Source organism: Narcine bancroftii, chromosome 3 (genome assembly GCF_036971445.1).
Source record: "Narcine bancroftii isolate sNarBan1 chromosome 3, sNarBan1.hap1, whole genome shotgun sequence".
NCBI classification, from domain to species: domain Eukaryota; kingdom Metazoa; phylum Chordata; class Chondrichthyes; order Torpediniformes; family Narcinidae; genus Narcine; species Narcine bancroftii.
The window spans coordinates 260,902,043-260,923,168 of record NC_091471.1 but is presented as its reverse complement, the minus strand read 5'-3'; the positions used below and the strand labels follow the sequence as shown (position 1 = coordinate 260,923,168).

The following is a 21,126-nucleotide window of genomic DNA, read 5'->3' as shown; positions in this document are numbered from 1 at the left end:
GAGGTCTCGCGAGATCTGGCCTTGGTGGCCGCCATGTTGTATTTGGTGTTGTATAATTGACAGCGAACTGTAGGACTATGAAGTAGGGCAACGGTCATGGAATATGTGCAGAATAGAGAATAGCGCTTAGCAGAAGGCGGGGGCTGTGGCCGCTACCTCTTCCACGAGATGCTGGAGCAGCCCGGTGAGGTTGAGCTTTGGCACCACTGCGCTCCTGGTAGAGCTGCTGTGCCAGCAGCTCAGGCAGTGTCACCATTTTTTTGTTGGTCAGCAGGCGCAGGGGTGATGAGTGAACAAACTTGGTGAGAGTTTAAGTCGCAGGCAGAGAGGTTTAAATGAGCTGATGACGATAAAGGTAGAGAGAGAGAAAGGTTGATCAGAAGATTGTTGGAATACCAAATATGCTGAAGTATAGGGCAGCAACCTCCTTTGAAGAAGACCGCAGAGCCCACCTCACTGTCAAAAGACAAAGGAGGAAAAACCCAACACCCAACCCCAACCCACCAATTTTCCCCTGCAACCGCTGCAACCGTGTCTGCCTGTCCCGCATCGGAATTGTCAGCCACAAACGAGCCTGCAGCTGACGTGGACTTTACCCCTCCATAAATCTTCGTCCGCGAAGCCAAGCCAAAGAAAAGAAAGAAGGATGATTGAAACTTAAGAATTTCACCTTAAAATTGGGGTTGTCTTGTACAAGGAATTTAAAATTCTTACCTTGATGACAAAGTCTCAACACCGCTGCCACGTTCCTCCCAGCTCCAACGCAATATCGCGCATGCCCCATTAGTTATTTGCAAAGTCTCAGCATTCCTCTGTGGGGTCATCTGCCTCGTCCAACTGCTGTCAGCTTTGTATAGGCTTTAAACAGCCTGTTACAGGAGCCAACAGTGGTTTATTTTAAAATATCAAATAAAATTTAAACCTTTAAATGATAAATTGTTATTAAAATATTGTGATTTGCTTTTAATAGCATCAACTGGTCAGCGGTAAGTGCCAGATTTAGAGGGGTTGTCTATTACAAAGGATATCACTCAAAACCAACATTTTAGGTGGAAATTCCAGGGTTGTCCTATACAGAGTCATCCTCATAAAAATTTCAGCAGTGGAGAAGCTAAGCTGGAGGTGGAGCTATGAGACCAACTCCCTTTGATTTTCTTACCCTTTGGAACTAAGTGCTATTGTTTCTGAATGTGGATTATCTGGTGGTTTAGTGAAATTTCTTTCTTCCTCAGTGTTATCGTAAAGTTGACAGGGGACGTCACCATGTCCTTTCCAGCGGGAATAGTGCGGATCTTCAGTGGGAACCCATCCCCTGCTGTCATCAGCTTCAGGCTCTTGAATGCCAACCGGATTGGCCAGTTTCTGCCCCACACCCAGCTTCTGTACAGGTGAGGACTGGGAAGATTGGGGTGTGGACAGCTGCTGCTCTCTGGCAAATCAGCCCGATAAATCTTTGAAACTATTTATTTATTTATTTTTATAGATAAAATACTAGCCCTGCATATGTATTATGTATCTGTATGTGAGTAACATCTGGTTGTGTGTCTGCATGTTTTGCAGTGAGGACCAGAGAACGCTGTTTCATTGTACTTGTACAATCGGATGACAATAAACTTGACAAAAACTGGCAAAGGGAATGGCTTCTGAAACTCTGAGCTATAGTGGAGTATTGGGTATCAAATATAAGTTGGACATTATACACTAGTTTGGTCTCTGTACTATGGAATGATACTGAGGCACTGAAGAAGGTCAGGAAAGAATAAACAACCTGCAGATCTTTTCTATGGAATGAAGAAGACTGGGATTTCATCCTGATTGAGCTTTTCAAAATTGAAAAAAGTTAATCAGGATAGTTGTGGAGATTTTTTCCACACTATTGACACCAGAACTAATGAATTCCCAAATGGAAATTTCTTTTTGTTCAGAAAGTGGTGAGAATGTGAAACTCTCACTCAGGATTGTGAAAATGAAAGGCAGGGGCATATGTTAAAGGAAAGGTGGATAAGCATGCAAGTGAGAAAGGGATAGAGAGAAAGTGATGGTGTGAGAAGGGTCTGAACATAAACACTAACACCAACACAGACAGACTTCCTGGGGCAAATGGTCCATTTCCATCAAAAGGAAATATTGGCCTTATCTCAAGGGTTTGGGATGGCAAGAGAAGAACTGATGCTTCAGTCATTCAGAATGGTCGGACCTTGCCGACTAAGGTGCAATTCTGTGTGCCGTATCTCAGCGTGAAGAGAATGGGTCCAAACGTTTAGCAGGACAACAATAAAAGGGTTATATTGAGTAGTCTCTGCTCGTTTCCCTTGAACTGGGGCAATTCAGAATTTTAAATTCAAGCCAGGCCTTTTGGGGTTGATGATGGAGAACAATTCTTCAACCAAAGAACGGTGGAATCCAGAACCTGGTCCAGAATACATTGAGGTTAGGGGTCCATTGGATCTTTCTAGGTTGATTTTTTTTAAATATATATTTTGAATATGGAGCAAATGTGGGTGCCTGGGATTGAGCTTTCATAAAAACAATCTCTAAATGAATTTGGGACAGGCTTGAGCGAATTGACTGTGAATGAAACAAGGGGATAAGATGACATAAACTTCTGATGTGAAAGGTGATGAGTGGTTACCATGTTGGAGATAAATAAGGTGCTTTACTCAGTGCAGGATGAGAATAGCACAAGGAGACGTTTGGAGTTCTTTTTTTTTAAACTTTATTTAAGATTTTATAACATGAATAACATATAGGATTACATTTTTAAAAAATTAAGAATAAAATAATAAAATTACAATACAGTATCAGTAATCTAAATAAACTATACCCTCCCCAATAATTATTACACATTAATAACCCAACTCAAATTAGTCCAACCCCCCCCCTTTCCCTCCCCAAAATAGAGTGAAGAATTAATAAAGTTAATAATATATGTGAGGAAAAAAAACCACTATTTAAATCAAACTTAAATGCATATATTTAACAGAGTTAAGATAAAACATATATTTAACTCAAACCTAATATAAAAAATTAGTAAAGTTAGTAACATTATCTATCAAAAATTCTTAAACAATAATCAATTCTTAAAAAAAAATTGTAGCATGAAAAAAAAGATGAAAAAAACTTTCTCTATAGAGATAAACCTTCACCAAATATCAACTAACTTCACATCTATCATCATATTAGTCACATAAACCACCATCTTAAAACAAAATTCAAACCTCATTAAGCATTGTACAATTCAATTTTAGTACTCTTCCACCATTTTTCCCTTTTACTCTTGAATAGTTATCCAATAAAAGCTCCAATACCACATTTAAATATCCCCAATCATTACGTTAAAATTCAGATATCCAAATAATAAAAACATATCTACAACGAAATCTATATCTTCAACAAATGGAGCATAAACCACAAACAAAATTCAAGCCTCATTAAGAATTGTACAATTCAATTTATAACTTTCACCATTATTCCCTTGGTTCTATAACTAAAATAGCAAAATAATATACACCACTCCTTTCACCTTAAAGTTAAAGAAAAAATATTAAAAAATTTTATCCATCCCATTCACATTTAAATTTCAGATATTCCTTATCTACTGAATAAACTTTACAAAAAAAACCACATCAATTTTTAGTTTTTTAAACAATCAAATACTTTCTTATGCTTTTTTTTATATTTAAACAAAAAAAAACCCCTTCACTCTTTAATCTAGTAATACAAAAAAAAGGGAAAAAAAAACGGGTAGGAGGTTAAAAATACCCCCTCCCGTCTAAACCGCGCAATGCGGTAACTCCCAAAAAAAAATGGGTGTGAGATAACTCACACGTAGCAGATGACTTTCAGGAAATAGTGCCTATCCAGTTCTCTCCCCCAACTCTCACTTCATCTTAAACTAACATCGTCATTACTTAATATCCCTTTTTTTTAAAAAAAACATTAGAAAAAAAAAAGGACAACTCTTCTTTTAATCAGCTCCAACTGCCGAGTCACCATTCCAACCATTCCTTCTTGGAGCACGGCTCTTTTCTTCCGTCTCTTGTCTCCTTAGAGATCGCGGCAGACTATGTCTCTGTTGAAACTGAGTAATTGGCAGCTCTTGAGCAAATGCTGTAGCTTCCTTTGGAGAATCAAAGAACTTTGGTTGGTAACCATCTTGAAAAACCTTCAAAACAGCTGGATATCTAAAGGTTGCCTTGTAACCTTTCTTCCACAACAACTCTTTCGCAGAATTAAATTCCCGTCGTTGGAACATAACTTCTTGACTCAAATCCGCATAGAAGAAAACTCGATTATTTTGAATCATCAAGGGTGATTTTCTCTGTTGTGCATTTCTAATAGCCACTCGTAAAATTATTTCTCTGTCGTAATAATTCAAGCAACGAACCAAAACAGGTCTTGGACTTTGACCTTCTACGCAAGGCTCTGTGAGCACGTTCCAGTATTATACCTTCCAGGAAATGTTCTTGACCCAGCACCTGCAGAATCCATTCAGTAAAAAATTTTCTTGGGTCTGGTCCCTCCATACCTTCCGGCAAACCAATAATCTTTATATTGTTCTGTCTGGATTGGTTTTCCAAATAATCAATCTTTTTCACCAAATTTTTATTTTGAGTTTGTAAGTCTTCGACCATTTTGGTCACATCAAAAACCTGATCCCGTATTTCGTCTATATCTTCTTCACACGAATTAAATTTATCTCTCACTTCAAGCTTAAAAGCTCGGGGGAGTCACGTGATGGAGTAGTGGCCGGTCGGGGAACTCCAGCCCTCTCCAGAAAAGTTAAAAAAAGATAGAGAAAAAACAAAGGCACAAACTTAAAAACCAAAACAAAGTGAAAGTAAAAGTGTGAAGACAATGGCAGCGAAGAAAGAAAAACCAAAAACAACGGGAAGAAAAGAAGAAGGAAAGACGTCGGAAGAAGAAGGTGAAGGCCTTACCTGTCCGAAGAGGCCCGCCACGGAGAGAGAGGCCCGCTCCCACAGGTCAGTGGAGGTCCCGGGCTCAGGACTACAAAAATGGCTCGCAGAGCCGAGTAAAAGTGAGCAACCGCGCATGAAAAAAAAACACACTGACGAGAGGGGGGAACAGCTGTGGAGTCGATCTCCACAGCTGAGAGAGACACCTGCAGCACAGCAGCAGGTGCAGAACACAGACAATAACAACAACAAGAAAGAAGAGGGTAAAAAGAAAACAAGGAAACAACAGATGGTCAATCCAGAGGAAGAAGAAGAAGAACAGAAAGAAGTGGAAGAAGAAGAGAAAGGCAAGACAATGGATGTATCTTTTTTTAAAGAATATATGGAATCAGTGAAAGAATGGCAATTACAAGAATTTGATGAGATAAAAAGAAGAATTAAGAATGAATAAAATGGAAGTAGCCATATCAGAATTGGCAAAAAGAGTGGAAAATATGGAAAAACGAGAAACATTTGTAGATATGGAAGTAAAAGACTTAAAAGAGAAATTAGAAGAATCTAATAAAAAAGCTAAAGAAGCACAGGAGCTGTTAGCTCAGAAGATAGATATGATAGAAAACTATAATAGAAGAAATAATATAAAGATAGTGGGCCTTAAGGAAGATGAAGAAGGCAAGAATATGAGAGAATTTATAAAAGATTGGATCCCCAGGGTCCTGGGAAGACCAGAATTACAGGAAGAAATGGAAATAGAGAGGGCACATAGAACTTTAGCCCCGAAACCACAACCGCAGCAAAAACCAAGATCCATTTTAGTAAAATTCTTAAGATATACAACAAGAGAAAATATATTGGAGAAAGCAATGAAGAAAGTAAGAGAGGACAAAAAGCAACTGGAATATAAAGGTCAAAAAATTTTTTTCTATCCAGACATAAGTTTTGAACTCCTGAAGAAGAGGAAGGAGTTCAATACAGCGAAAACGATCTTATGGAAAAAAGGATATAAATTTATGTTAAGGTACCCAGCGGTACTTAAAATAATTATTCCAGGGCAACAAAACAGACTATTCTCGGATCCAGAGGAAGCAAGGAAATTTGCAGAACAACTACAAAACAAGCAGAGAGGTGAAGACATGTAATAAGAGTAAAAATGACCACGATCTATATGTATGTGTGTAAAGGGGTATATGTGTGTGTATATATATATATATATATATATATATATATATATATAGTGTGCATACATGAATGTATCCGTATTTAGAGGAAAATATATAGAGTATAGACAAGAATTAATAAGGGAGGGAAATGGAATAGAGGGAATAAGGAGGGAATTAAAAGAGTGACCTTTGTTACATATGAAATTTGAAATCTTTTCTGGGGGGGGCTGGGTGGGGAGGAGTTACGGTCACTGCAAAATCAGCTGACGTTTGCGAGTGAATTCGCAAATCCAAATGGAGAGGGGAGATGTGGTTGTCCGACAAGGGATAAAGGACAACTCAGGAGGGGGAGGGGAGATTGGGGTTAAAGAAGTTTTAAATAGGAGAATAGGGAAAATGTTTGATGTTTTAGAAATGTTGTCTTATAAAGTGTTCAAAACAAGAAAACAGAAATGGATAAGAAGGAAAGGTAATGATGGAAAAACGGAAAGGGAAGATAAACAAAGTATAAAATGGCTACGCTGAACTATATGACTTTAAATATTAACGGAATACATAACCAAATCAAAAGGAAGAAACTGCTAAATTTACTGAAAAAAGAAAAAATTGATATAGCATTTGTGCAAGAAACACATTTAACTGAATTGGAGCACAAGAAATTCAAGAGAGATTGGGTAGGACACGTAACAGCAGCGTTGTATAATTCAAAAGCAAGAGGGGTAGCTATATTAATTAGTAAAAATGTGCCAATTAAAATAGAAGAGGAAATAATAGATCCAGCAGGGAGATATGTAATGATAAAATGTCAGATATATTCAGAGTTTTGGAATCTACTCAATGTATATTCACCTAACAAAGAAGATCAAAAGTTTATGCAAGATATTTTTTTGAAGATAGCAGATACGCAAGGGAACATATTAATAGGAGGGGATTTCAACCTGAATTTGGATTCAAATATGGACAAAACTGGGAAAAAAAATAACAAAAAGAACAAAGTAACCAAATTTATAATTAAATCGTTGGAAGAAATGCAACTTTTGGATATATGGAGGAAACAACACCCAAAGGAAAAGGAATATTCATATTACTCGGCTAGACATAAAACATACTCAAGAATAGACCTATTTTTGTTATCAGCTCGTATGCAAGATAGAGTAAGAAAAACAGAATATAAAGCTAGAATATTATCGGACCATTCACCCTTAATATTGACAATAAAGTTAGAGGACATCCCTCCAAGAATGTATAGATGGAGATTAAACTCCATGTTACTCAAAAGGCAGGATTTTAGAGAATTCATTGAAAGACAAATTAGAATGTATTTTGAAATAAACACGGAATCAGTGAAAGATAAGTTTATACTATGGGATGCAATGAAAGCGATCATTAGAGGGCAAATAATAAGTTATGTAACCAAGATGAAGAAGGACTACAATCAGGAAACAGAGCAGTTGGAAAGGGAAATAGTAAATATAGAAAAAGAATTAGTAATGAAGGAAGATACAACTAAAAGAAGAGAATTGGCAGATAAAAAAATAAAATATGAAACACTACAAACATATAAAGTGGAGAAGAACATAATGAAGACAAAACAGAAATATTATGAATTAGGGGAAAAAACGCACAAAATCCTAGCATGGCAGCTTAAGACAGAACAAGCTAAGAAAATGGTATTGGCATCAAGGAAAAAAGACAAACAAATCACATATAATCCAAAGGAGATCAAGGAAAACTTTAGAGAATTCTATGAACAATTATACCAAACTGAAAACGAAGGGAAAGAAGGGAAAATAGATGAATTTCTAACTAAAATTGAACTACCAAAACTACAAATAGAGGAACAAAATAAATTAACAGAACCATTTGGAATAGTAGAAATACAAGAGATAATTAAAAAAATTACCAAATAATAAGACACCAGGAGAGGATGGACTCCCAATAGAATTCTATAAAACATTTAAAGATTTATTAATTCCTCCCCTCCTGGAAGTAATCAACCAGATTGATAAAACACAAAACTTACCAGATTCATGTAAAACAGCAATAATTACAGTAATACTAAAGCAAGGGAAAGATCCACTCACACCAGCGTCATATAGACCAATATCTTTACTTAACACAGATTATAAGATAATAGCTAAACTATTAGCAAGCAGATTAGCAGAGTATGTACCGAAAATGGTAAATCTAGACCAAACTGGATTTATTAAAAAAAGACGCACAACAGACAATATTTGTAAATTTATTAACTTAATTCATGCAGTAGAAGGGAGTAAAGCGCCAACAGTAGCAGTTGCTTTAGACGCAGAGAAGGCCTTTGACAGAGTAGAATGGAATTATTTATTCAAAGTATTGCAAAAATTTAGTTTACCAGAGAAGTATATTAATTGGATTAAAGCATTATATAAGGGGTCATTGGCGAAAGTGACAGTAAATGGATATGTATCAAAGCAATTTAGCTTAAGCAGGTCAACACGGCAGGGATGCCCACTATCACCTTTATTGTTCGCGTTAGCTATAGAACCACTAGCAGGATTGATAAGAACAGAAAATAATATAAAAGGGATAAAAATAAAAGACAAGGAATACAAAATCAGTTTATTTGCGGATGATGTTATAGTATACTTAACAGAACCAGAACTATCAATAAAAGAATTATATAAGAAATTGAAGGAATATGGAGAAGTGTCAGGTTACAAGATTAACGTAAATAAAAGTGAAGCAATGCCTATGAATAATGCGGATTTCTCAAAATTTAAGAAGGAATCACCATTCAGATGGCAAATGCAAGCAATAAGATACCTAGGTATACAAATAAATAAAAACCTCGGCCAACTATATAAACTCAATTATTATCCACTAATGAAAAAATTACAGGACGATTTAGAGCATTGGAAAGATTTACCACTAACACTAATAGGAAGGATAAACTGTATTAAAATGAACATTTTTCCAAGGATATTATACCTATTTCAGGCATTGCCAATACACCTGACAGAGAAATTCTTCAAGGAGTTAAAGAAAATAATAAGGAAATTTTTATGGAAAGGGGGGAAACCGAGGATAGCACTAGATAAATTAACAGAATGGTATAAACAAGGAGGCTTACAACTGCCAAACTTTAAAAATTATTATAGAGCCGCACAATTAAGATACCTATCAGATTTTTATCAAACAAGGGAAAAGCCAGATTGGACTAGATTAGAATTAGATCAAATAGGGGAAAGATACCTGAACACATATTATATAAATAGGATGAAAAATTGGTACAATATAGAAGTTCTCCAGTATTACATCATCTACTCAATATTTGGAAGAAGATTCATGTAGAAAGAAATAAAACAAATTATCAATTACCAAAACTAATATTGACGCAAAATAAGTTACTCCCTTTTACAATAGATAACCTTTCCTTTAGAGAATGGGAGAAAAAAGGGATCAAAAGAATAGAAAATTGTTTTTCAGGAAATAGATTATTATCCTTTGAACAAATGAAAGATAAATACAATATAACTCAAGATACAGCGCTGGCATATAACCAATTGAGATCCTACTTGAAGGACAAATTAGGAAGTAGTCTGAGGTTACCAGAGGAAAGTAACTTTGAATATGTGATTACAGATACAATGATAATCAAAAGATTTATAACAAATATGTATATTAAACTGCAAGAAAAGGAGAATGAGGAAACAAATGGTAAAACTAAACAAAAATGGGAACAAGATTTAAATATAAAGATAAAAAAGGAAACATGGGAGAAGTTATGTTCTGGAACGATGAGAAATACAATAAATACGAGGTTACGTATGATACAATATAACTGGATACACAGGCTATACATTACACCTCAAAAGTTAAATAAATGGGACCCAACAGTATCTGATAGATGTTTTCGATGTAAAAAAGAAATGGGAACAACAATTCATGCAATCTGGACATGTGAGAAAGTAGAAAATTTTTGGGAAGATCTAAACCAAATATTAAATAAAATTACAGAAAACAATATACCAAAGAATCCAGAGATCTTCCTCCTAAGTAACATAAAAAACAAAGAATTTGGAATTGATTTGGAGGATGCACAAAAAAGATTTGTTAAGCTAGCTCTAGCCGTAGCAAAAAAATGTATTATGTCAACCTGGAAATCGGAAGATAATTTGAAAATACAACAATGGTATATAGAAAGGAATAAATGTATTCCATTAGAAAAAATAACATATAGTTTAAGAAATAATATTGAAATATTTGAACAAATATGGGAGCCTTACATGAAACACAATAGCGAAAACCTACCGGGGACATTAAATTAACGAAAGGAGAAGGAAATGAAAAGGATTGACTCAGTGGAATTTCTTGTTTATTTTTATTGAATGACAACATTGTTTGACTGGTTTAATGTATCCTAGATTTTGTACTTTAAATGGATGGGAGGGGGGAGGTAGGGAGGGTGGGATGGGAGGAGGGGGGGGGGAGAAAATGGCACTGTATATATTTGAAAAGGAAAAAGTATGTATCATGGTTTATGTGGTTTATGGTGTGAAAAATAAAAAATTTTTTAAAAAAAAGCTTAAAAGCTCCAAACTCAGCCATCTGTTGAGAATGTATTTTCACCAGAGTATTAAACCTAGTACCAAGTTCAGTCATAATCTTGGATAATCCCTGCATTGTATAAGATAATTTAGATTCAAGATTCACAAAAATCTTTTCAATTGGAAGAGATTTTGGCTCAACAGATTCCTGCTTCTTCTGCATAACCAAAGGATCTTCTGTTCCTTCCTTCATTCTGGTTGCTTTCCTTGTAGTATGACCTTCGTGTGGAAACCCCAGCCACAGCCTCTCCAGCAATGACTGGAGGATGCTGGCCGGGGTTTTCCCCAGTCCATAATGTATTAAGTTCTCCCAGTACATCAAGTTGTATAGGTTCTTTTATCTCAAGAGATGCAGTTTGCAGCGCCACCTCTACAGTTGACAAATGCCTTTGAGTAACTTTGTTCTAAAGGCTGTTTGGCGCCCTCTTTAGGGGGCTCTACCGATGTAACATAGAGCTCTACATCCGAACACTGTACCTCTCTCCTGGGATCCATTTCACGCTGAGTCCCGGTGTCTTTCCTGTAGGTAGGCTCCAAAACTTTTGGAAAATGTAGTTTTTTGATGATCTGTTGTCGTTTTTTTTTGCTCTTTTCCACCAATTGTACCATCATAAATTAACAGCACTGAAATTATCTGAACTTTTAAAGAATTTTAACGGGCATTTCTAGACAAAACAATAAGATAGAGTCAGGAGAGGACTGGAAGGCACGTCTGATCCTTATGCCATCTTGCCACGCCCCCCATGTTTGGAGTTCTTGAGAAATTTTTGGCTTATTTTCAGCAGCAAAGGGGGTCTCCAGTGGGATCTTTTCCATCTTGTCTGCAGCCTAATTCTTGTCTCCGTGCAGTGATCTGTCGCAGAGTGATTCCTGTGTGAAAGATTTCTGGTTGAACATGCCTGCTCTCACAGCTCAGCTGCAGAAACAGGCCACAGAGAACCCTAACGCTTCCTACTTCAACATTAGTCTCCTCAAGTACCAGGTATGGAGAGGGAAAATATTGGAGCAGTCCACATTTGATATGGGAAGATCATCCCTACTTAAAATTCATGTGCACAGTAAGCAGCCTTGGGTAAATGTAGAGAAACATGTGTCAGCCCTGTTCAAATAGAATGGCAGAACATAATTGAAGCATAATTGTTTTTGGCACAGCGTGATCTTGAGTTGTCAGCCAGGTCCATTTATTTATTTTCATAAGTATGTAATTGGCAAAGGAAAGATTATGGAAGGTGGGGGAGTGGGGGAGAGGATCGAATGACGGAGAGCTTCTGGAGGGAAGGATCAGAGGTGGCCAAACGTTTTTGGTTATGGGCCAAATATTTGTTTGGCCCGTGATTCCTTGTATTTTTGTGTATGAAAAATATAAGGAATCACAGGCCAAGCAATATGAAGACCTGGCAATTTTCAACCACTGGAAGATAAACCCCTGTGGTATCAAAATAACTGTATGACACTACTGAACTGTTTAACTGTTGACATTACAGTAGCTTATGGATGTGCTCACATATTACAGTGGGCATTTCTGCATCTGCTGTTTTTAAATGGCAGTGTTGAAACTGAGATGCAATGTACATACAGTGCAATTTATTGTTAGAGTCCATGTTCTGACGGTCCATATTCCATTTTATTTTTAAAATTCACCCTGGTCCACTTTTAAAAAAAAAGCGTAACAGGTCACAGTTGACCCGGGGGGCCATAGTTTGGCCACCTCTGGTTTGGAATGTTTGGATGGGGAGAAGAGCATGAGATTTTTTTTTTGGTTGAGGGGAGATGGAACCTTCAGGATAAATGAGTGGAAGGGAGGGGGGGGGGAGTATGGGGGATATGAAAATTTATCTTAACTTGCGATGACCAGTAATTGGGAAGGTTTGCATCTGCCTTTGTGTGCATCTCACAGGTTTCAGCGGCTGACTGTCCAGCCATTCCTCTGAGGGTCGCCGTTCGTTGGAAGTGTGAATCCACCCACGCAGAGGTTGAGGTGGATTATGAGTACGCTGGGGAGAACGCAAGCATGGTACTCAGCAACCTGCATGCCCTGATGCCGCTGGAAGGAGCCATTAGTAACATCCGATCCCACCCACCTGCTGTCTGGTGAGGGGGTCACAAATCTGTATCCTATAGGGTGGGAGTTCAGAGGGTACAGAGACTGGGCTTTGATCTGATGGCCAACCCCCTTACAGAGGGTGAGAAATAAATCCAGGCTGGGTGCACCAAGCCCCTCAATCCTACACAAGCCCTCCATTAATCCCTGCACATAGGGAAAATATACCAGCATCCTCAGTGGCAGTCCAGCCTATTACATCCACATGCATCATGACTGAGGGCCAGTAAAGCTTTACAAGAACATTAGCTATCAAACTTTAACAATAAACCATCTAACATGACATCTGGTTACATGACAAAAGGTTTGGTCTGTGCGTAAGTTTCAATATTTTAAGAGTAAAGGGGGAGAGGTTTGAGGAAGAACTCCAAAGCTGAAATGCTAGTTGTTGAAGTAGACAAAGACGGTGTGGTCAAACAATAATCATGGCTTTTATTAGCAGAAATTCATGGAGCAATAATAAAAGACAATAGGTGCATATACAGTTATACCCAAGGGGAGTGTCCTTAAGAGTAGAGATAATGCACAGCCAATGTTAGTACAGCAAGGTTCGCCAGAGGGGGGACAGGCAACTTGGCAGACATTCACCACAAGAGCTCAAGGATTGGCTAGCTCAAAAGTGGACCTGCTTTTTTTTTCTGCAGGAATTCCAAACAGAAGCGACTGCGATGGAAGCTTCCAGATATCAGTGCCCTGTCAGGAACTGGTAAGGAGTCATTGCGTCTCAGTGGGGCAGAGAGCATGCAAATTTGGTGATGCGTCTTTAAGCCCCTGCGCTCTACCTCTCCCAGGGGAGTATGAGAGGGGTTATAAACTTGGTACTTCGGAGAGAATTTTCTTTGAACAGTAAAAGTCTTAAAATCTGGACTGCTCAGGGATTGGGTTGGTCCAGATTCTTGGGCAGTACTTTTTAAAATTCAAATTTAAAGATGAGACGAACAGGTAAATTTTGATAGTCTATTAACTAAACATTTTTTCATATAAAATACAAAGTACAAAAAAGAAATAATTATTTATTTGTTCATTTTCGCGACTTCTGTGCATCTGGCGCTTATGCATTCATACAAAAGCACGCTAAATTTTAAAAGTTTAAGAGCTTTTGAAAAGTTCAGATTCTCAGGTGGTCTGGATTTATAGACCTTGACTGTAATATTATAACAATATAACCATTTACGGAGCGGAAACAGGCCACGTTGGCCTTTCGAGTCCGCACCGGTTCACTGATTTTGTGCGCCCTCTTCAGGCATTGGTCCCAGTAGATCTTCATTCAGTAACGATGGGCGAATTCAATGCAGGTGGAATCAGATAATAGTAAAACTATGAGCAAACAGATTGGCTGTCTGGTACCAAAAATTACTAGAATCAAAGAATATTATGTTAATCCTGAAAACAGTTGCCAAAGAAAAAGATCAGTTGCCCAGGAAGCTGACTGTTTCCATCAAATTCTGCTGTGCCTTCTTTCCCAAACCCAACCTGAGATTGTTTTGGCACATGGCTCCAACATTCAGAGGCTTTGTGTCTTGGTCACTGTCTGACTCTTTGTTTCTCTGTCCGGCTCCTGCAGGGAAAAGCTCACTCTGTGCCAGCTGGGAGGTATCTGATGGTCCAAACAAGCCCATGCCCCTGGCACTGCAGTTTACAAGCGAGGGTTGCACTATGTCAGGAGCTGAAGTTCGCCTTGTAGGCAGTGGATACAGACTCTCGTTGGTAAAGAAGAAATTAGTTACAGGTAAATATTTAATCTCTCCAAGGGATTGCAGTTGACTGGAGAAATTAAAAAGAGAACATGGGTTAAGGGTGAGAGGGGAAATGTTTAAAGGCAACTTCTTCACACAGTGAGTGATGCGAGTGTGGAATGAGCTGCCAACTGAATTTGTAAATGGTCAGTTTTGACATTTAAGAAAAATATCGGAAACATGGAGGAAACCTCCATGAATTTTGACATGAGAGGCAGTAGAACAGTGGAATGGAAAGGTGTTAAAATTGTGCAAACCAGAAGGACAGGCTGCGAAAGGTCCAAGTTAACTGTGGTGTTAAGATCAATCATAATCTTCAAACACAAAATTAAACCAAAAATTAAGTTCCCTTTAGGTATTTTTGTACATTTTCATGAAAAAGGATGGATGGATGAAAATGATGTAAAACAATGTGTTGAACAGGCAGCCAGGCGGTTTACACAAGGAGCGGAGTTTGCGGGTCTGGGATATGTTTCGTAGCCACTTAACTGAGAACACTAAAAGTAGATTAGCACTACATAACACTTACATGGCAGTTATCCCGTGTGTTTTGATGTCTATGTTGCAACCTCTCAATGTCTGCTTGAATAAGCCATTCAAAGACCATGTGAGCAAGGAATGGAATACATGAATGGTGAATGCAGAAAAGTAGTTTACAAAAGGGGGGGCAATGCTGTGTAACTTCGTGCTCGAAGCATGGGACAAAGTTAGAAGAGACTGTGATAAAATCATTTAAAAGGTGCGGTATCTCTTATACAATTGATGGCATGAAAGATGATTTCTTGTGGGACATTGATGACGAAGCTGAAACCACCTCCTCAGATACAGACTGGGACCCATATGATGACTGTTTTAACAATGAGAGTATGGATGTGTCGCTGCCATCTTTACTTCAGATAATGATAATGAGAGTGATTTTGAAGGGTTCTAAATGTGTTGTTGTTTTCAATAAAAATCTTAATGAAAACCTGTTGCAGTTGGGTTTTTTTTTTGGTTTTTCAAGGGTCGTACGCTGGATCAGCGCGGATTGGATTTTGAGCTCAGGTCTCAAAAGTATATCTGACGTATAAGTCGACCCCGTTTTTTTTGGGTTTCACGACTCGACTTGTACGCCGAAATATATGGTAATTAAAAGTGCTTTTATTCAAGGTTATTTGTATATATTTTAGTTTGACCATGTAATAATTACAGCACTTTTTTTACATAGTCCCCCAATTTCAGGGCACCATTATGTTTGGGACATTTGGCTTCACAGGTGTGTGTGACTATCTAGGCATGTTTCATTTGCTTCATTTATGCAGGTTTAAGAGAGCTAGGCTTGCTTCAAAGCATTTGATCACCTTTGGACTCTGTGGTTGCCACTTTCAACATGAGGACCAGAGTTTTTCCAATTTTCCATTAAAAGTCAATGAAGTCATTATGAGGCTGAAAACCAAGAATAAAACAGTAAGAGACATCACCCAAGCCTTAGGGGATTTTTTCTTCATTATGATGAGAATTCTTCCGTCGTCAGCAGTGGAAGTCTTCCTTAGTATGGCAGTCCCTTTCTGGTTACTGAGCTCACCAGTCCAAATTCTTAATGAAGTTCCAAACTGTTGATTTGGGTTATCCTAAGGTTTGGGTGATGTTTCTTACTGTTTTACTGCAAAGATATGCTATGGATCTTGGGCAATTACTTTACTTCTCCACACTTTTCTCTTGCCATTACTCTGATGCAGGTTAATCTTGGTGTCATCTGTCCACAAGTTCTTTTTCCAATATTCTGCAGGCTCTTTGAAATATTTCTCGGCCAACAGTAATCTGGTCATCCTTTCTGTGGCTAACTAATAGTTTGCATCTTGCAGTGGAGCCTTTATTTATTTTCATGAAGTTTTCTGCAGAGAGTAGTCATTGACTCATCCACTCCTACCTCCTTTAGAATGTTTCTGACCTGTTGGTCAGATGTTTGAGGATTTTGCTTCATGGTGATGAGAATTCTTCTGTCATCAGCAATGGAGATCTTCCTTTGAATGCCAGTCCCTTTCCTGTTACTAAGCTCACCGGGCACGTTCTTTCTTCTTAATGTTGTTCCAAACTGTTAATTTTGGTTTGGGCGATGTCTCTTACTGCTTTATTCTTATTTCCCAGCCTCAATGGCTTGTTTGACTTACTTTCATCGGCACAACTCTGGTCTTCATTGAAAAATGGCATCTACTGACTCCCAAGCTGATCAAAAACTTAGAAGCAAACCAAGCTTTTTGTACCTGCACCAATCAAGTAATTAAACATACCTAAGTCATCACAAACAGCTATGAGGCTAAATGTCCCAAACATTATGGTGCCCTGAAATGAGGGGGACTATATACAAAAAGTGCTGTGATTTCTACATAGTCAAATTTACAAATAATCTTGAATAAAAATCTGGAAGGTGTACTTTAATTATACATGAATTGTTTGATTACAAATGTAAAACTGTGGAGAAAAAAGTGTCTGTCCCAAAGATTATGGAGGGCACTGTAAATAAATAAATATTGTGTAACAAATTGTAGCATCTCGGTGGATTATTTATGAGCAGTTCATTCAGTTGTTCAGCAGTCTCACTCTCTGTGGGAAGAAGCTATTCTCAGCCTGGTGGTTCTGGCCCTGATACTCCTGTGTCCCTTTCCCGATGGGAGTAACTGAAAGTTGCTGCGTGCGGGGTGGTAGGAGTCCTCAACAATTTTGTGTGCCCTCTTCAAACAACGATCCTGGTAGATCACCTCGATGGGGATGAGGGTGTGTGGAGGGAGACTCTAGTGATCCTCTTTGCTGCTCTAATGCTCCTGTGGATTGACTTTCTATTCATTGCAACCATTACACATTGTAATGCAACCAGCCAGGGCACTCTCAATAGAGCTCATGTAGAAAGTTGACATGATGATGTCTGGTAGCCTCAGTCTTCTCGGGAGGTGCATTTGCTGTTGCTCCTTCCTGACAAGTAAGGAGATGTTATGGGTCCATGATAGGTCACTTGTTAAAAGGACTCTGAGGAACTTAGTTCTCTCTCTTCTCTCCACTACTAGGTTATTAATCTGTAATCATCTCCTTTGTCTTGTCCAACACCATATCTCAAGACTTTCCACCTCTTCTCTATAATGCGACTCATAATTGTCACTGATGAGGTCAACTACTGTCGTGTCATTGCAAACTTGATGACTGTGGCAAATGGATCTGGCATTTCAGTCGTGGGTTAGTAGCATGAACAGGAGTGAACTGAGCACACAGCCCTGAAGCTTCATATCTTTCCTAAGGTGTGACACAAAGAACTAGATGCTATTCTAGATATGACTGAACCAGTGTTTGTAAAGACCCTGTGCCTCTGTTCATAAAGTAAAGGATCTTGTATGCCTTCATGCCAGGACCTATAGCCCCAAGTATATATTCTTGCAACACTAAATTTGTGTTCTGATTTTTTTTCTTTCTAGGCAAATACTTCGCAGCTTACTAGTGCAGAGTTCGTCATTGGTGGTATACTTATGTGTAGATTCACCGTATCTTCATCTGGGAATGGTTTGCAGGATCCGTTTGAGAGATTCCACAGTTTCCAAGAGTCACGAAATCCACTCTCAGCTAGTGGACTCCATTACCTCATTGTCAACTCTCCAAATTCACCTCATCATTTTTTTTTTAAATCTTGACTCTTTCTCCATTCCAGAAAATTGCTGAACAGAATTTTGCCTTTTTTCCATCAAGATCTTTTATTTCTGTGATTGCATTTCAAGTTGCTCACCTGTGTGTTTAAAGCTCTTACCTCAGACTACTGGCAAACCCAACAAGTCAAAACTGGAAAGGCTCAGATTTATTGTCTGAACATAATCTTCAACCTCTCCGTGGCTATCACTCACACTTTGAAATAATCACATCAGCAACTGAGTTTGCTAACTTTGAAGATTGACAGAGTACTTGTGTTTATGTTTTTTTTTAATTGGAGCACCACAGAACATCAAGGAATTTGTTTATCCCATTTTGTGTTGTCTGGAACTGAAACTTTTGTGATCTCAGCCCCTGCTCTTGATTAAGACACTGACTTGTTCTGAAGCAAATGAGAGTGACTGTGACCCTTCCATCCTTGCCCTCTGGTGATCATATGTTCCCAGGAAGAGTTTATCCCATAAGGAAAATGGCTTTGAAGATTCCAAGCTCCTTGTCTTCTGAGCAAGAGAGAAAAATGCATTGCCATGATATTTTCAAATACTGAATTACAAACTCTGAAAATATTTGAACCTGTCAACAAACTGACATGATAAATTATCACCTTTCAGTTTTTGGTTTGAGAGGTTTGCATTTTTCCCTGGATTTTGGTTATGTGGGAGATGTAATGTTTGATTTCCAGAGATTCTAGGGCACTTCTGTAAGGCTGAGATCCTTATTCTTTGAGGCAACTTTTTTCGAGGGGAGTTTAGTTTGTGAGCAACGAGTCTGATTGTTTCTGGACTGCAGTCTTGCTGTTGTTTGCTTGGCTTCAATCAGTATTTCACACTGAATGGGGTTGCTTAAGCAACGGGAGTTTAAAATCAGCAAAACTAATATTGTTTGGAATGTTGATAGACTCCAGCTGGCTTGTGAGATAGTCCTAGATCTCAGGTGATGTGTGAACACACTCAAAATTCTAATGAGAATACTGTAACTGTCCCTAATCATATCTTAACCTACAGTCATAACTAGCTGGGATTCCTGCTTCTGTAGGTGAGAGCAGCTATTAGTTTTGGGTGTGATACCTTTTATAAGTTGAAGTGCCCACTTGCTTCAGGTTCTGCTCAATGGAAGGTCTTGGGGCAATGGAATGAGTTTGTATCTACAGCACAGTGAAGGTTAGCACCTAGGGAGAGGAGGAAATCGTGGCCCATTTAGAGTCAGGAATGAGAATCATACCCTGATGCAGGGTGGTAAAAGGGTGGGAGTGTTTGATTTTCCTTTGACACTTAGATTGCAGTGTTGCATTGTGTATAAATGACTTGTCAGCGCTGGGGGTTTTCCTTGACATTTCATCACAGGTCTCCAATCTGGGAACATCTTGCCCTTGTATTCCCCATATTGATCTATCCATCCTTCAGAGATGTTCCCAGCTGGCTAATTACAAAGCAAAAGGATTTTTGGTTAGCTATTAAATTATCAGTCAAAACTTTTTAACACTTCCACCTCTTTTTTCAAATTATAAATGAAATAGTTGAAATAGTGGAGAAAATGTTGATAATATTTCAATATCCTTCTGAATGTCCTTCCTGACTCACTGGCTGCTGTCCTGGAGATGGCCAATACCCAGGGAGAATGAAAAATCTATATGTTTTGCACTGTGTTCTGTTCTGATCTTGCTGGAACTACCTGGGAGGGAGTGTTGGTTTGGACTTTGTTGCACTGTTATTTTTGATTTGCTGCTTTGCGTGTAAAGCGCTTGTGTGAACTTGGGTAAACAAACCTACAATTTGAAAACTGCACTTTTATATCTGTGTGTTTTCCTGATGAAGAGATTTGACTAATTGTGTCATTGGCTGTTGAAGATTTAAGTTTGTGCTGACCACAAGGAAATAAAAGGAGTGGAGCTGAGAGGCTGATTTGGTTGGCAATGGCTCGCCTTAACCAATCACTACCTGCTCCAGGAGATTTGTTCTGTTCAATTATAACTGGATAAAACGATAACAAATGAGTTGGGGTGTTCTCTTGCACAATGCCATTCAGAAGATTAATTATCCTGCTAGAGAGATTTCTGCTCTTCCAACTGCTGTGACACATGTTCCCACCCCACTATCTTTTCCTTTTACTGCCAAGCACTCTGCTTTGAAAGAATAATTCTATTCAAAGTGCTTTTTTTCCAATTTATAGCATGGAAGAAAAAGTCTAATGAACTTCCTAAGACATCATCAAAAATGTTTCTAAACTGAGAAAGCATTATTGATACATCCAGGGAACCTGTAGTGTTGGGTAAATTTCTCCATGATTGACTGCATCAATAGTCTGTAAATTAAAATACATCATTGATAACATCATGAAGCGTACATACATCTAAGAATGAATCTTTATTGGGGTAGCTTTGAGTGTGTGTGTTTTTTTTTGTTTGTTTATAATTCTGTTTCAACAACCTCTACATCCTTTATATTCCCTTCATAATTCCAAATCGGTTGAGGGATCTCAATTTGAGGTGCAGAAGGAGTGCATGGAGTCTCATCGTTGAGTTATATCTGTGAATGCTGGTGGTGTTTGCTGTTCTGAGGTGAGGTTTGTGTTGAACCAAGCAATAAAAATGACTCCAAACCAACTTCTGTTTTTCTTTTCCCTGAAAAATAGGAGGGGCCACAGAGAAACACTCCATGAAGAAAGCAAAAAAAATGCTCCGTAAAAGCACAGTACAAGGCCATTCCACCTATTGATTCTATGTTGACAATTTCCCTAATGCAACAGTCATTGTTTGCAGAGAGTTGTGATTGAGAGGAAATAACCAAATGCATAAAGTTTGATATTGAGAGAACTGAATTGAGGTTGGCTGTATTTGCTCTTTCCCTGCAAGGATTCCATTCTTTTATCAGTTTTTCTGTGTACTTTGTATTTGCTCCGAACGTACCATTTTCTACATCAGTATATTTGAGAAACCATGGCTTCACCTCTGCCATA

The 21,126-nt window shown here is 38.2% G+C and overlaps 1 protein-coding gene across 3 annotated transcripts in view; it reads left to right on the top strand.

Moving 5' to 3' along the window:
• LOC138758624 (F-BAR domain only protein 2-like) overlaps positions 1-20,873 on the top strand; it is an 87,105-nt gene extending 66,232 nt beyond the window's left edge. For all 3 annotated transcript variants that reach the window (XM_069927855.1, XM_069927854.1, XM_069927853.1), the window contains 6 exons: positions 1,233-1,388; positions 11,515-11,647; positions 12,563-12,756; positions 13,411-13,472; positions 14,331-14,495; positions 17,946-20,873. In XM_069927855.1, coding sequence (XP_069783956.1) covers positions 1,233-1,388; positions 11,515-11,647; positions 12,563-12,756; positions 13,411-13,472; positions 14,331-14,495; positions 17,946-17,968 — 733 coding nt within the window. In that variant the 3' untranslated portion in view covers positions 17,969-20,873. The remainder of the gene's footprint in view (positions 1-1,232; positions 1,389-11,514; positions 11,648-12,562; positions 12,757-13,410; positions 13,473-14,330; positions 14,496-17,945) is intronic.
• Positions 20,874-21,126: the final 253 nt, after the last annotated feature.